At 41.7% G+C, this 17,474-nt stretch overlaps 1 protein-coding gene across 1 annotated transcript; it reads right to left on the minus strand.

The window, feature by feature from the left end:
• Positions 1 to 10,506: 10,506 nt before the first annotated feature.
• Positions 10,507 to 12,906, minus strand: Tchhl1 (trichohyalin like 1). Its single transcript, XM_021159193.2, has 2 exons — positions 12,766 to 12,906; positions 10,507 to 12,282 (listed from the first exon to the last, which is right to left on the minus strand). The coding sequence occupies exons 1-2, from the start codon at positions 12,904 to 12,906 to the stop codon at positions 10,507 to 10,509; spliced, it is 1,917 nt and encodes a 638-aa protein (XP_021014852.1).
• Between the last annotated feature and the right edge of the window lie 4,568 nt (positions 12,907 to 17,474).

The following is a 17,474-nucleotide window of genomic DNA, read 5'->3' on the forward strand; positions in this document are numbered from 1 at the left end:
AATTCTAGTGTTATATACTCAACAATACTTCATTATTTATAAATTCACTACTGTTGGGAAGAGAAACCCATAAGGGCCAATTCATGGCATCCATAGCGATATCTGGTATGAGTCAGCTAAAACACAGCTGACATCAGGCAGCTTGGGACTAGGCATCAGCACAAAATGGCTAACAATTGATGTCTGGGAAACCATAAAATAAATAGTGATGTCACCTGCCATGTAATTACTTTTTAATGAAGTGTCACTTTTATGTGATGCTGTATAAATATGACCTTATGATCAAAGGCCTGAGACTTTGTGTTTGCTAGCCTGTTTATTTGTCAGTAGGCCTGTGTGCCTATCACCGTGTGGCCTGTGTACACCCTCCTGTACCCCCACCCCGACCTCCCACTATGTGTCATGCCTGTGTGTCCTTGCTTGCAGCTGTCTGCATAGCAGCCCTCATCTGGAATAAATAAGTATGTCTTACTGGTCAGTGAGTCCTCAAATCTATTCAACCTCTCAAACTCTCCTCCTGGCATCAGAGCAATGACCCTAACAGATGGTCACATTGTTATGTTCCAGGCATGGGCTGAAAAGTTTCTTCTACTGAGGGAGGCAGAGAGGAGCCTGGCTCCCAACCCTGTGTGACCCTGGGGTGGGGTGCCTAAAGGGAAGGGCTTTCATTGGGATAATTAATAAAGAAATACAATTATAGGTCTTCGAACAATATTCTGTTTGAAAGGAATTATGCTTGTGACACCTCCCCACTGTCACAGAAAGTCAGTCATTGGCAGTACTGATCCACTATCTCTGGTTTTGCACAAGGTCACAGCCACAGCTGTCTCTGATGCTGAAGACATTGTCTCTGAGTTCTGGGATCTAATTCCTGGTGTCCTTCTTGCTTTACTTTTCTCATTCTCTCATTTTCTTATTTCTTCTGTCTATTCCCTTTTCTGCCTTCCTTCCATCTTTTCCTCCTGTCAACACTTGAAACTTTCTGCTCTCCCCCAATCCCTGCTCTTTCTGCCTTTCCTTCCCCTGTTTCCTCTTTCTCTTCTGGTTCCAGTCCTTCAAGAACATCTGGGATTTCTTTGTTTTTATTTTCTCTTTGATTCTTTTGATTAAAAATTTATTTTCTATAAGAAAAGATAACATCAAAAGAACACTGAAAACAGATATGTGTGGTTTTACTCTGCAAAAAGAATAGAAGCTCTTATGGCCCATATGCTCTGCTCATCCAGGGAAGAGATCTTCTTGCTAGATATTGAGGTATATCACATGCCTGGCAGTGATGGATCATCAAGATCAACCAGGATAAGAATATCCCCAAACCTGACTTCATTCTTTTCATATTACCACTTCATATCAACCTGGGGGGTTGAGTTTACCTTAAAATTCCCCTCATGGGATAAAAGACTACTTGAGGTTCTTTGTACTGGGCCTTATTAAGTCCTGCTCTCATAGGAAGTAGCTTGGTCCTGTAAAAGCTACATTGATTTCTTCAGAAGGCTGGGAATTTAAAGGTAAATTGCCCCTATAGGCCCATATAGTTGAATCCTTGGTCCCTAGTTGTTCAAACCGTTTGGGAAGGATTAGGAGGTATGGCCTTGTTGAAGAAGTGGAGGTGGACTTTGAGGTTCTAAAAGGTTCATGATTTCCAGTGTGAGCTTCCCCCTTCTGCTTATGGTTGTAGATGATTAAGATGAGAGCTCTCAGATGTTTCTTGCTCTGTCAAAATGGACTTTAACCCACTGAGACCATAAGCCAAATTAAATGCTTTCTTTGGTAAGTTTCTTTGATCATAGTGTTTGGTCACAACAATAGAAAAGTAACTAATGTGATGCCTCCATTCATCTCATTCCTTCACACTCGCTCTCCCTCCTTTAAAGGTCGTAACCACCTCTTATACTGACAATGAGGACCAAGGTTCCAGCACGTGAGCTTCTGGGGATGCATTCAAACAATATCTAAAGCAAAACAATGTGTGACTTGGTAGAGTCTTGGTAGCCTCTGACCTCATCTTCTACTGTCTCTGTCATGGCTCACCTGGTTCTTGGCACGAGACCTGTCTTAAAGATGCTAGCACACTATCCTTAGAGCCTTAGCACTGTTGTTCCCTTTGATAGGATGTATTCTCTTTTGGAGCCACCACAAGGTTTCTTTTCTCACCTGCTGCAGCTGTCAACACACACACACACACACACACACACACACACACACACACACACACACACACACACACACATTGAGCACTCTGCGGTCCCTGACTGGCTTCTTTTCTTCTCATTCTTTTATTTGCCCTGATGTGTATTTCCATTTGGCACTCTGCATTTTCTATATTCTGCATGAGGACATAGCATAGGAGAAAAAGGTTCCACCTATGCTGTTCATTGTTTTAATCTCAACGCCCAGAAAATAAGTCACCCACTGGTAGACTCATAGTAGTATCAAGTGAACAAAGAAATGGGTGACTTTAACCATCTTAATATTCTGAACTGCTTGTCAATGCCATGCGCAGCTGGGCCTGCATTGAATTCCAACTATTTAAAGTACACAGCATAAATGCAAGCACAGATGCAGGGAAAACAGTGTGAGTGTGATAAGACACTGAGACAGCAGAACAGTAAAGTAAAAAAGACTTGGAAGTAGAGAAATATAGAGTTCAATTGGCCAACCCAAGAGTACATGCAATTGTTATCTTTGCACCCAGTCTTGGGTCAGGGATTCAGGCATCAGTTCACAGGAGAAAACACCAGCAGCAATTTGGTAGGAAAGTATTAGAACTTCCATCCTTTTTTGTGGGGAAAGAGGACTGTTTAATATTGAAATCTGAAAAAGAATAGCTTGTATAGAACATCATAAAAGTGTCTCTCAACAGTGCTTTGCCATCCAAGGCAGTGGTTACTGTCATGTATCCTGAATATTGATGGGTTAATTGAGTTTTATTTAATAGGCATAAAAACTAAGGATGCGATTTTAATATGTAATACAGGATGAAAATTCTGAAACATGCAGATCAATACAATTCCTCTTATGGTTGCATTAAAATTTAACTTCAAACTGGCTTGGTAACAAACATGTAATCACAGCACTCAGGATGATGAGAATTGGAAGTCTAGAATACTCTGGGCTATTGATGAGTTTAAGGCTAGTCTAGACTACATAACAAGGCCTTGTCTTACAAAACAAAACAGAATTCCAGCTCTGGATAGAATTTGGGATATTTCACATATAAATGCCTATAAAAATGGTTGTTCCAGCGGAAGGGTCACATTATGGTGTTTGGTGAGAACATGGTGTACTATTTCTCTAGGTATTGTATTGGGGGAGTAGATTTTTATATTCTCAAATCCAGAATAGGTGTCAGGCAGGATGCCATGAAACTAGAGAATGCTATAGCAGTTTTCTTTCCTAGATAGACGACAGCCACTTTCTTTCTTTCTTCCTTTCTTCCTTTCTTCCTTTCTTCCTTTCTTCCTTTCTTCCTTTCTTCCTTTCTTCCTTTCTTCCTTTCTTCCTTTCTTCCTTTCTTCCTTTCTTCCTTTCTTCCTTTCTTCCTTTCTTCCTTTCTTCCTTTCTTCCTTTCTTCCTTTCTTCCTTTCTTCCTTTCTTCCTTTCTTCTTCCTTTCTCCCTTTCTCCCTTTCTCCCTTTCTCCCTTCCTTCCTTCCTTCCTTTCTTTCTTTCTTTCTTTCTTTCTTTCTTTCTTTCTTTCTTTCTTTCTTTCTTTCTTTCTTGATATTTTCTTCATTTACATTTCAAATGCTATCCCAAAGTCCCCTATACCCTCCCTGCTCCCCAATCCACCCACTCCCACTTCCTGGCCCTGGCATTCCCCTGTACTGGGGCATATGATCTTCACAAGACCAAGAGCCTCTCCTCCCATTGATGACTGACTAGGCCATCCTCTGCTACATATGCAACTAGAGACACAGCTCTGGGGGATGGCACAGCAGATAAGAGCACTGACTGTTCTTCCAGAGGTCCAGAGTTCAATTCCCAGCAACAACAGCCACATTTCATCAGAGAGATGGGCAAGGTTAAATTTCTGTCTTTTAGAATCCCTGACTTCCTGCACCTGTGAGTAAGAGCATCAGGAATGATGCCACTCCGAGTGGTGTGAACTTTCATGAGGATCAGTGGGGTAAGCAGAAGAGGTATTAGGTGTAATTATGAGGTGGTGCTGATTAGCTCTGGGAAACTGCCTGCCACATGCCCTATTGGAGGCTTTGATCAGGGGGTAGTATTCAGGACATTGGCATCTTCAACAGGCTTGTCAAAATCTCAGGAATCATCAGTGCTGTTACTGACTCTGCATGATGTCTCCTGAGGGAAACTGGGCTGGAAGGAAAGGCAGAAGTACCCTTTGCCATTAGAGTAATCTTCCATTTAGATGTATGGGTTTCAAAACTGAATGCCCCACATCAATGAAGCAAAAAAGGAATATGCTGGGGTAACCCCTACCTAGGGAGGCAAATCTCAGAAACTTAAGGAGATGGACTGGAGCTTAGGCACCTTGTGGACAAGTCTTGGCTCTGCCTGCAAAATTCTAAGTGACCATGAGAAGTCACCTAACTTCTCTAGAGTTCATAGTGTCTTTCAGCAGACACAAGTGTGTTACTTCATAATATGAGGCTTAGGCATTTCTAAAAACAGGTTCCTTAGGTAATGTTCAGGGTTACTTGGTGAACTTGAGTTTTTATGCAACCTTTTTTTTACATTTATTTTATTTTATGTGTGTGGATGTTTTGCCTGCATGTATGCATGTGAACCCTGTGTATGGTTGATGTGGTGCTCTTGAAAGTCAGAAGTGACTGCAGTGGGCTTGAGCAGCTTCCAGCTTCAAAAGCTTTGGGAGAGAATTCTCTTACTCAAAGTGTTACAGCTCTATAAGACAAATGGTCCTTGATGAAATAACTCATGTGTGTTTTATTCCTTGTGGACAGGGTCTTATATAGATTTCAGGGTGGGTTGGTGTCTAAAAGCATATGCTTTCTATTGGCTTGATCTGAGATGTTGGGAATGCCTCATCTACATGTGGAGGGGTGTTGGGCGATGCCCCATGTGACTGATTGTCACAGTCCTGTCCATGGGGTGTTGTGGTTACATGTTCCAGGACAGGAACCTGGTTGAGAGTAAATGAAATTTCTACCATCCTTAGGTATAAGAGTACTAGGATTTCTGAATCCACTCAGCCTTTCCAAGTTTTTGTCTGGTGACATGGTTCCACTTGCCCCATAGATTATATGACATTTACACAGGTGGCACTAGAAGCTAAGGAAGCACCTGGGGACACTTGAGGTGTTAAAGTAGTACAATAATTCATTTTCTCCAGTGCTTATAATCCGAGTAGCTATGGAAATACCATTTAGAGAACAATTAGTAAGAAATATTATACAGTAGGTACTAATCTGAGTGGTATAGGCTGAGAGTGGATCAGTGTGAGATTATTAAAGGAGGTATGACTTAGTCCAGGGCTTTAATGACAAGCTACAGTTGGAAATGGAGAGGAAGGGGAAGAGAGATTCAGAGAGGGTGAGGCACAAGACTAAGAGGCATAGAGATGGGAGGAAGTAGAATTACTGCTAACTTGTGGTTGGCTCTCTGCAGGACTTTCCAGTTGTCTCATGCAAGGCTTGCATCCTTTATGAGGGTGAGGACCAAGACCTTCTTATTCATATGAGCATGCCCAAATCTACCAGTGCCTGGCATATAACCAGTGTTTGATAAATACACTTAAATGCATTCAATCCCATTAATGTCCATATAAACTTAGTAGGATAGAATCAAAGTAGTGGTTAAAGATAATTAGATGAGCAACCTTATGTTCTCAGAAAGATTTCTGCAGGAAGTCGTGGTTAATTGTAATTAGAGGAATATAATAGAGAGATTCTGGTCAATTTAGGCTTGATGTGGCACATGGAAAAGTACACGTTGTCACTGAGAGTTTTTAAGTAGATGGAGATAAAGAGACAAAGACAGTCTCTTGCGAAATTCAAGAGTGACTGAGTGGGGATGGATGTAGTGGGAACCTAACAAAGACAATGTTGAAATGATGCAGCCACTCATTTGCTTGCTCAACAAACACCCACTGAAACCATAATAGATATCTGAGGTCAAACTCTAGGTCAGGAAGGAGAGTAAGATGCTCACATTGTAAATCTTGCCACCAAACACTCTATACACTGAGCGGGATGCTACGGCAAGCATACCCATAATTAGAACCCAGGAGAAAGTTAAAAGCAGAAACCTAAGTGAGGACTATGGACTGTAGGGAGATTAGATCTGTTGCGCAGGAGGAACCTCAAAGGGTCAAAGGGTTAAAGCAGTGCTTCTGACATTTCCCTTCTCACCACCCCCATGCTCTGTCCTCTTTCTCACTGTGCTACCTGGAGCTCCCTTGTTTTATTTCTCCTTCTACTATTGTTTGAGTCTCCCTTCCCTTCCCTTCCCACACTGTAAGCTCCGAGGTGAAAAGTTCTTATTTGCCCTAGTTTCAGTTATAAGTTTAACACTACACTTCGTGTCTTGCACTACCATCCTTTTTTTTTTTTTAAGATTTCTTTTCAGTCATGTGTAGATGTCTGTGTCTGCATGTGGATATGCACCTGAGTTGCCAGACCTGAGGAGGTCATTGGACCTCCTGGAGCTGAAGTTGCAGATAGTTGTGAACTACATAATGTGAGTCCTGGGAATTGAATTTGGGTCTTCTAAAGGAGAAGCAAGTGCTCTTAAGCACTGAGTCATCTCTTCAACCCTACACTCTGCATTTTATTTTATTTATTAAATACTTTCTTCATTTACATTTCAAATGCTATCCTGAAAGTTCCTTATTACCACCCCCACCCCCCACCCTGATCCCCAACCCACCCACTCCTGCTTCCTGGCCCTGGCATTGCCCTGTACTGGGGCATATAATCTTCACAAGACCAAGGGCCTCTTCTCCCAATGATGGCCAACTAGGCCATCTTCTGCTACATATGCAGCTAGAGACACCATCTCTGGGGGTATTGGTTAGTTCATATTGTTGTTCCTCCTATAGGGTTGCGGACCCCTTCTGCTCCTTGGGTACTTTCTCTAGCTCCTCCATTGGGGGCCCTGTGTTCCATCCAATAGATGACTGTGAGCATCCACTTCTGTATTTGCCAGGCACTGGCATAGCCTCATGAGACAGCTATTTCATGGTCCTGTCAGCAAAATCTTGCTGGCATATGCAATAGTGTCTGCATTTGGTGGCTGTTTATGGGATGGATCCCTAGGTGGGGCAGTCTCTGGATGGTCCATCCTTCCATTTCAGCTCCAAACTTTGTCTCTGTAACTCCTTCCATGGGTATTTTGTTCCCCATTCTAAGGAGGAACGAAGTTTCCACACTTTGGCCTTCCTTCTTCTTGAGTTTCATGTGTTTTGCAAATTGTATCTTGGGTAGTCTAAGTTTCTGGGTTAATATCCACTTATCAGTGAGTGCATATCATGTGTGTTCTTTTGTGATTGGGCTATCTAACTCAGGATAATATCCTCTAGATCCATCTGTTTGCCTAAGAGTTTTATAAAATTATTGTTTTTAGTAGCTGAGTAGTACTCCATTGTGTAAATGTATCACATTTTCTGTATCCATTCCTCTGTTGAGGGACATCTGGGTTCTTTCCAGCTTCTGGCTATTATAAATAAGGCTGCTATGAACATAGTGGAGCATGTGTCCTTATTACAAATTGGAACATCTTCTGGGTATATGACCAGGAGAGGTATTGCTGGATCTTTCAGGAGTACTACATCCAATATTCTGAGGAACCTCCAGACTGATTTCCAGAGTGGTTGTACCAGCTTGTAATTCCACCAGCAATGGAGGAGTATTCCTCTTTCACCACATCCTCGCCAGCATCTGCTGTCACCTGAATTTTTGATCTTAGCCATTCTGACTGGCACTCTGCATTTTAAAGAAATAAACATTTTAGAATGAATAAAGTGTCACTGGGGTTAGATCCCATAGGCAGCATTTAGATGTTTGGTAAAATGGAAGGGGGAGACACTAGTTTAGATATGTGAAGTCTTATATGTAATGAAGAAAAGATGATCTATCTGGAAGATGGATTTATAGAAAAACCTTATCAGAAGATACTGTGGTGGATTAGAAAGAAGGAAGAAACAAAGCAAATAATGATTTCAGTATTTGTCTCTTTGGAATCTGACAGAATGGGAATTGAGGGAATGCAGAAGAAAAGAAATGGAGAGGACATCTGTAGAGTATGGGGGCAGTGGCTAGCAAATCACAGATGTGACAACTGTGAGCATTTGTTGGGTGGGCTTAATCATGTGGAGTCAAGGCAGATTGAAAGTATGGGTGCAGAAGAGATGCTAATAACATACATGGTGAGGGGTATGAAGGAGCAAGCTAAGAAAGAGAAAGACCCACAGTCTTGGAGACTGGAGGTGTTAGATTCACAAGAGACATGGAGAAATAACATACAGAGAATATTTGTGGATAGGAGGTTGACAGTTCCTGCTGCTGCAATGTCCAAAGCCATGGAGGTTATAGGTATTTAGATGTGCCAGGAGGAGGCACAAGATAATACATATATAAATAAACATAATACATTTGTATATGATATATTCCTTGGCATGGTACCCAAAACAATAGAGAGTAGGACACATGTGTGTATATTACATTTAGGAATATGTATAACCCTTCTTTATTATCTAAATAAAACCTCCTTATAAATGTCTTGAGCTTTTGTCATTTCACAGTATCTAGATACCACAAATTAGTCATTTTTCCAATGATAAGCATTTAGGTTATTTCTGCATGTGGCCATTTTTAATATACCACAGGGTAGAGTATCTATAGAAGATTACCAATTATAACCCTGGTTACTTCTTTGTGCTGCTACCTGAAAAATGTTTAAATACATGGTACATGTCATTGCAATTGCTTTCCTAGAAGATAGAACTAACTTATACTCTCTTACTCAATTTGATAGTTTCTGTTTTCCCACACTTTGAACCTTACTGCTAGTGTATTAAAAACAAGTAAGAAAATTACTTTTATTAAGTTGATAAAAGAAAAAACAAGAAACTGGTTCACTAGTTAAAAGCACTGGCAGTTTTGTTCCCAGCACCCATAGTGTGTAGCTTACAACCACTTGTAACTCCAGTTCCAGGCTATCAATGTCCTCTTCTGGTCTTCAAGAGTATCCTCACACATGTAACAGACACAGACACACATAGATGTGCATACATAAGAAATCTTTAAAAGGTAATACAATTATTTTAATGTGCTTTTCCATGGAGATTTCATATGTGTGAGTCAACTTTCAATTACTATAACAAATAACTTATGGAGAATGTTTCTTTTGGCTCATCATTTTCAGAGTATCAGTGCATGACCACATGGTGTTTTGCTTCTGGGCCTGTGCATGCTAATACATCACAACAAGCACCTACATCAGGGCAAAGTGCTCGTGGTATAGGAACTGAAAGGCAAAGAGAGGGGAGACTAGAGTTTCACATCTTTGTTTTTACCACGTGGCACTTGGAGGAGCATTCCAGATCTAAACTGTAGCAAAACGAATATTGGCCATCAGTATAATCTCTCTCATGAATTTATTGTGATAAAGTTTCTGATAAGCTTATGCTCTTGTATGTGTGTTTGTGTGTTGTATGTGTATGTGTGTGTGTGTGTGTGTTTGTGTGTGTGTGTGTGTATGGCAGGGTGTTATCTCTTGTCATTTGGTTATTTAAGATTGTTTTTATCAGGTAGGGTAATTTTATATTTGAAGGTAGAATGTGAAGAACTAGGTGCTGGGAGCCAGCTCAGTTGTTACAGTGCCAGCCATACAAGCATGAGGATTGGAGCTAAGATACCCAGTACCCATGTGCAAAGCCAGAGCTGGCGGCTTACCTGTAGTCCCAGTAACTAACTAAGGAACAAAGATATAAGGCTCTTGGTCAGTCCCTGGGGACTCCTGGCCAGTCTAGCTAAACTGATGAATCCCAGATTCAGTCAGAGACCTTGACCTCTCAAAATAAGGAGAACAATTAAAGAACACATCCTGTCTCTATCTGATCTCCATGTGTGTATAAACACCCTTACCTCCCTCTTCTCCAAAAATCAAAACAAAACAAAACAAAAAAACAAAACAAAACAAAACCTCAGAAAAAAACAAAAGTGGAGAGAGGTGGAGAAGACATATTCTTGAATTTTAAGTTTCCTAAAAATTACTTATAAATTAAATTGAAAAAAAATATATTAGAGCAGAATGCCGAGAGAAAGAGGCTTCAGAAAACATAACTCTTCCTGGGCCATTGCTAAAATCAAGTACATCATTCTCTAATTATCGTATTCAGAAGAAAACAAAAACCAAAATCTACAAGTAACTGATTGTGTTTGTTTCCGTTCAGTGTCTCCATGGGAAGATGGAAAATGAAGGAAGAAATGAACCAACAAAAGAAATTGATCATCGAGTTATTTAATTATCAAGTTTAATCCAAGTTTCCATCAAGCCAAACAGATCAACATTCAGTATACTCACTGGGCCTCTGAACTCTCTGCCTCTAGGGCTTTCCTGTTTTCACTCCCTGATGTGGCCTCCTGTACCTCCTCTCCCTCACTGGGCTCCACCGCTGCCCCTGGGCCTCCTTTGGTCCTTGAGCTCAGACCATCATGCAGACCATCTCTAGCAGACTGTTCCTGTCCCTCTGGGAGCTGCCCATCTTCTTGGATTGACAGCACTACTGCCTCCTGCTCTCTGCTGCTCTCACCTGGTGCTCCCTGCTTCTGGGGATCTGGGTTGTTAGTGTGACTTTCTTGCTTAGCATCTCCATGGTGGTCTATCTGACTCTGTGAATCCTCTGGTACATGTGGCTCAGCTATCTCTGAGCTGCTCTTACCTACCTCTGGAGCCAGACTGTTGGGAGTTTCACAAAAGCCCTCATCACTCTGTGTAAGTGATAACTCAGAATCTTCTCCCTCATTGTGGTCCTCCTTCCTGATTGGCTTGTCCTGAGTCCTGGTGGCCCTATGCTTTTTTCTTTGAGATTGTTTCTCAAGTGGTGCCAGCTCCTGGGACCTTTCTCTTGTTTCCAGTGTCTCTTCAGCTGCAGGGCTATTTTTGTTGTTTTCAAATGCATCCACTGTGTCTTCCTCACTGTGTCTTGCTTCTTTTCCTGAGACAGAATCTTCCTTAATTTCAGGGAGATTCTGATTTCCTTCTTCAGAGCTTGGATCTTTCACAGCAGTGTCCTTTTTGGCATCGTTTTCCCTCCACGATCCTGGAAATTCTTGGCACTTCTCATCCTGTGTTTCAGCTTCTGCTGCTGGGGATAGGGTTATTCTTTCATGTTCTTTCCACTCCCCCTCCTGTTCTCCTCTACTAGATGCTTCTGAAACATTTCTGCTCCAACTTTGGACAGACTGGTCCCTTGTTTTGTGTTCTCTTTCTTGTGCTGGCAATCCGTGGCTCTCAGCTACTCTAGCATCAGCTTTGGGCTCCTCTAAATTTGTTTCAGGTGGTATTCTGCCAGCATCCTTTCCAGTTTCTTGAACCTCAGATAGTTTAGTATCATCCTTAGGCTCAAAAATTTCCTGTGTTTGAGATGATTTCCGGGTAGCAGCTACTACTGACAAATCAGTGTTCTCTGCCCCGGCGGCTTTGTCTCTTTTCTGCAGGAATGGATCTTGTGTTGTAGAAGTATGTTCCTCATCTTCAGTTGGCCTCTGTTTCACATGGTCACTTATCTTGGTGTCACTTAGCCTCCTGGACGGTTTACTTCTTTCTCTTGGGATCTCCTGTGTTGGACTGGTGCTCTGTTTGGGTACTGCTACTGCTGTATTTCTCTTAAATTGGACTCCATCATATTCAGTTGCTGGTACATTTTGTGCGACTTCCTGAGCATCTTCTTTTGGCTGTTGGTTCTCAGGGTCATTTGGCTCAGACACATTTCTTGGCAGGCTGTGGGTATTAATGTCTTCACATGGGCTCACCATAGGCTCATCACCTACCTCACCTTCTTCATTGCTGGGCTGACCTGATGATGCCATTTCTGATGGAACTATGACCCTTTCTTGAGTTGGCCCAACCCCTACTACCTGCTGAATGTTTCCAACGATTGTCCCCAAATCCACAGCATCTGTCTTCTCTGATTTAGACATCAGTCTTGGTTCTGAATTTAGTAATGATATGTCAAAATAAGAGGGATTCAATAAGCTGAAGATTGCAAGAACAAATTCCTCAAAACTGATGGTACCATCTCTGTCAAAATCCAGAAGGTTCAACTTTCTCTCCACAGCATGAAAGACATGTGGCTGTATGTAAACACAAAGAAAACTAAGTTTATTCACAGGGGGTCATGTATTCTGAATATCTTCATGTTTCCTGAGAATCTTTTAAAAAAAATTTTTAACTTTATTCCTTTTAACAGTGAAATAGCCTTAAACAGTGAGAACCCATTGATTCTGGGTTCATTTTTTCATCTCAGCACTAAGCCTAACACTAGCAATTACATCACATGTGTGCTGAGTTAGAAGCATAATAAGGTTGTGACTCGGTGTAGAGGTTTGCCTTGATGAAGCAACAGTTGCATAATGGTAACCTTCATTTCTTTGTATGACTGACTAAGCAATTTCATAGGAGAGGCAGCTGAGAGACTAAAAAGAGAAAAAAAAAGTTCAAAGGTCACTGAAAGCAGAGAGCTGGTTAGCCAAGTGCAAAGGGACAGATAGCTTTGTGCTCATTCTGCTTGGGTTACAAAGTGGCAAATGGGGGCGGGGGAAGAGTGAGCTGCTCACCTGAAGGAAGTCCCCAATTTCTCCCTCAAGGAGCTGTCTCAGCTCTGTGCGGGTCAGTGTTGCCTGGTTGTCACCATCCTCAATGGCATACTTGTGGAATATCTCAACGACACAGAAGACACCTCTCAGGAGCCTTGACATCTTTGCAAACTCAGAAAGGGGCTACAAGAAAGAACAGGGTCTGGTAGGTATTAGAACAGACACTTTATGCTGTGATAAACAGCAACACTCATGTGTTGTGGGAACACTCATGTGTTGTGTTGTCAAGAACAGAGGGGGAAAAAAAAGAAAGAAAAGAAAAGCATCAAACCTAAGCATTAACACACACAAATGAAGCTGGGGGAGGGAGTAGCTAAACCTCTGAATCCCTCTGAGAGTGTCCATCTTTTTTCTTCTCACCTTGAATCAGTCTAGCCTCATCTGCTAAGAAGGAGCATATAACTATCAAATTAATAAAGTTTTTGGAAGAAAGAGAAGTCATGTTCAGAAAACCAACCTTGGATAACACATTTTGATCAAATCACATTGTTCCAGAGAACTCAGTGATAATAAAAGTCCTGACCCTACCTCATTAGTCAGCATTTAAATTAATCAATCTTTACCTTTTAATATAAATATGAGTCCCATGACTTAGTAAGTAGAATTTATGGTATACACTTTATATTCTTTGAAAGACCACATCTTGGATGGCAGGACTCCCAGCATAACAGTCTGAAAAGGGTTAGCTTCTCTCTGAGCCACCGGCACAGTCTCCACAAGTGTCTTGTATAAGCAAGGCAAGCAGCAGCAGCAGAGCCCAGGCATACTTTAGCGTATGAGACTTACCTCGTTCAGGAGTGAGAGCAAGCGGAATGTGGGGCAGTGTGGGGCAGCGGGCTGTGAGCCATGCAGGCACTGGGACCTTTTTATTGAGTCTCTAATTGCTTAGTTAGAAGGAGACACCCTCTGGGTGTAATGACTTGATTCATCACCACCAAACCCGGTCCTCCTCCTTCTCTGCCTTCAGCTCTCCCTGGGATGATTCCTCCTTTAGGTTGCTTCAGTTAAGCCTTATCAGATTCATTAAAAAGAAGAGGAAAGATCTCTTTTCCATATACTGATAGCTTTGGGAGCTTATAATTTTGAAAGTATTTCCAGGGCTTCAGGGTGGCAAAAGAGACTTGTTTTCGTCTAATCTTTCTGTTCTTAACCTGAGGACATAATTATATTTCTGGTTGACAAATCATAAGGCTGGCAGGGACCTCTGAAGTCATCTGATCCCTCCCCCTGCCTGCAGTCTGGCCTCTGATTGACCTAACCTTGAGGAAGGGGTGTCAATCATGTATTTAAAATGAAGCCCTGATTAATCATGGGACAAGGTTGAAGATACTGGTTGATTCAGCAGTTTTCATGTTCTGTTCTCCTTGCCCAAAGGCCAAGTGAGAAAAATGTAATCTATTGTTAGATATACAAAACTTTGCTTTCACAAGACAATGCTATTTTTAAAATATGATTGGCATTTTTATCATTTAAGGAGATCAGACGTGAACATCCACATTGCTGCCTTCCCTCTGTAATGGGGACAGGGAGTTACAGAAACTGAGGTAGGACAGAAATGAGTCTAAGATGCTCATTGGGAAGAATGTCTTTATTACCATACAGTTTTGGGTCCTTTTTAGAAACATGCAGTTCTTTTACCCTCTTAGGTACATTAATTAAGAATGGTGTGTGTTCTGAGACATCCTTGTCTCCTTCCCAAAGGATGTAAGAAGCAGACAGATCCACATAAACAAGAGTAAAGGGCAAAGATGAAGTCAATGAAAAGCTGAAGATGGGAAGTTAGGGGAGACTGCAGAGATTAAAGGGGGAGATGTTATTTAACAAAACCGTTGTTCTGAGTTTCCTGGCAAGGTAAGGTACATGTTAACTAAAGGTGGGGGAAATTCTGCTCTGGTAGTTTGTATCGTCAAGCAGTTTCTCAGCACCCTGCTCCTCACAATGAAACACTGTTACTGAAAGTTAACATCAGCATGAGGTCAGTTTGGTTTTGATTAGCTAACATTCTATCTATACAAACTGTTTTTCAAACAGGACGTCAGATGCTGGTTTATTTAGCATTGACCATATTGTGTGTCCTTGCCTTGGAGTGTGATGGTCAGTCTCATGAGAAGTGGTTGAAGGAACCTGTGTACGTGTCTCGGTTGAAAACAAACACACAAACTGGGTTGGGGTTACAAATAACTGTCTTCTAATAGCAGCCATGTCCATGGGTGTGGAGGAGAAAGGAATGTTCATGACATATCAGGCGCTTTGCACGGGCTATTTTAAGCCTGGAAGTACTTGTACATAGTTATTATCCTTTTAATAGATGGAGAACTTAAGGCTCTTAATTGCTGAGCAACTTGTGTGTAGACGTGTGACCAGTAAATGGAAGTGTCAAGATTCAGAATCTAAATGTCTCCAGAGCATATGTCTCTGAGACCATAGACTTCCTACTAACTCAAAGCTCCCTGATCTGTGTAATACAGAGACTAATTTCATTAAAAAGAGTACAGATTACATGGCTGGAACTTTCTAGAAACCAGACTTTAGTTCTTCTTAAGAATCTTCTAATGAATAGAGTTGCCTGACACTAAGTAGTACCTCTCCTAAAGCATGAGTTGGTGTTCCTGGATCTGTTCACAGAAGGGCTGAATCGTTGGAGAGAGCCCTGCCCTGGGAAAATTAAGTAGTTCACGAGGAAACACAAGACACCCACAATCAGTATTCAGCAAATTTAGTTAGCTAAGAGACAACACCAACAGCAGCCTCCTGTTGATGAGGTGTCAGATTCCAAAGACTAAATCGTTTACTGTTGCATGACATTGTGCCTTGCTTGGCCAGATGCCTTCTGGTTTATTTATTTTAACACTTACTTATATGTTTGTGTGCACAAACATACATGGTCTTTGGGTCCCCCAGAGCTGCAGTTCTGAACTGCCTAATATGGGTGGTGGGTGTTGGAACTGAGATTTGTTCCTCTGCCAGAGCTGCAAACTCTCTTAACCTCCAGCTTTCCAGCTCTTCCAGCCTTCAATGCCTATGGTTTGTTTTTTGGGTTTTTTTGTTTGTTTTTTGAGACAGGGTTTCTCTTTATAGCCCTGGCTATCCTGGAACTCACTTTGTAGACCAGGCTGGCCTCGAACTCAGAAATCCGCCTGCCTCTGTCTCCCAAGTGCTAGGATTAAAGGGGTGCGCCACCACCGCCCGGCTCAATGTCTATGGTTTTATACTCTAGTTCCTATTCTGAAAGGCAAGGTTGCCTTTTGCCTTATCTCAGAACACTATAAGAGAAGGCTCCTGATTCCTTATACAGACCCTTCATTGTTCCAGTGTTTACTGAAAACCATGCTATCAATACTCATACTATGAATGAAAGGTGATTTAGAGAATGAGATCAGAGCAGTAAGATTTCTCTGTCTTGTGTTTAAAAGTCTGTAGTACAATAAGCCACAGATATTGCTACCATGACCAAAATGAAGAGCTTGGTTGCCCCTTTTGTCTTAAACAGATCTTTGGAATCATTCCTGAGTAATGTTCTCGCCCCTCTAATTTTGTTTAAGTATGACATAGAAAAGAGAAGGGGTGAGGAAGTAGAGAGGGAGATTAAAGGGGGGAGAGCAGGGGGAGGGTGGGAAGATAAAGCCCAAGAACTATTTTTCAGAAAGGTCACAACTAAGGGAACAAATTTGGATCTTTTTTTTTAATTACATGTTCATGTGTTTATTTATTTATTTAGTCTCTCTCTCTCTCTCTCTCTCTCTCTCGTGTGTGTGTGTGTGTGTGTTTCTGTGTGTATATCTGTGTGTATATGAACATGAGTGCATGACCATGCCACAACGTTCATGTGGAAGTCAGAGAACCACTTGTGGAGTCTGTTCTTTGCTTCTACCATGCAAGTTTCAAGGATGAAACTCAGGTCATCAGACTTGGTGGAAGTGCCTGTACCACTTAGGCATCTTGCCCACCTATAAATCAGCTCTCCATTCATCTGAAAACTGAGTTTGTCTGCTGGATTTTGCTGCCACCTCCTTCCAGGATTGGTGAGATGAAGCTACCACAACAAAGTACTGTATACTTATAAACTTATAAAGCACTGTGGCTTATAAACAACAGGAATCTATGTCTCATAGTTTGAGACTTTGAAGCCCCGAAACCAGTTTTTCGTATGATCAGATTCTGGCAAAGACTCCCTTTCTGATTCATCAATGGCATCTTTCCCCTGTCTTTACATTATATTGGTACTAGATCCACTCAGAAGTACTGTACCTGTGCTGGCTAGTCTTATATCAACTTGACACAACCTAGAGTCATTTGAAGAGGGAATCTCAATTAAGAAAATGACTCCAAAATATCAGGGCTGTAGGCAAGCCAATAGGGTATTTTCTTAATTAGTGATTTATGGGGGAGAGTTTAGCCCATTGCAGGTGGTGCCATTCCTGGGCTGGTGACCCTGGGTGCTACAAGAAAGCAAGCTGAGCAAGCCATGAAGAGAAAGCCAGTAAGCAGCACTCCTCCATGGTTTCTGCATTGGTTCCTGTCTCCAGGTTCCTGCCCTGTTTGAGTTCCTGTTCTGACCTCCTTCAGGATGAAGAGAGATATGGAAGTATAAGCCAAATAAAGTCTTTCCTCCCCAAGCCGCCTTTGGTTATGGTGTTTCATCACAGCAATAGTAATTCTAACTAGGGCAG

This window comes from Mus caroli, unplaced genomic scaffold, assembly GCF_978045245.1.
Source record: "Mus caroli unplaced genomic scaffold, Mus_caroli_1 scaffold_3, whole genome shotgun sequence".
Taxonomy (NCBI): Eukaryota; Metazoa; Chordata; class Mammalia; order Rodentia; family Muridae; genus Mus; species Mus caroli.

Bases quoted from the DNA above. Each gene is read 5' to 3' on its own strand.
- Tchhl1 (XM_021159193.2), bottom strand. From the start codon at position 12,906: ATGTCAAGGCTCCTGAGAGGTGTCTTCTGTGTCGTTGAGATATTCCAC. The intron at 12,283-12,765 runs GTGAGCAGCTCA...GTTTACATACAG, and splicing joins AAATTGGGGACTTCCTTCAG to CCACATGTCTTTCATGCTGT.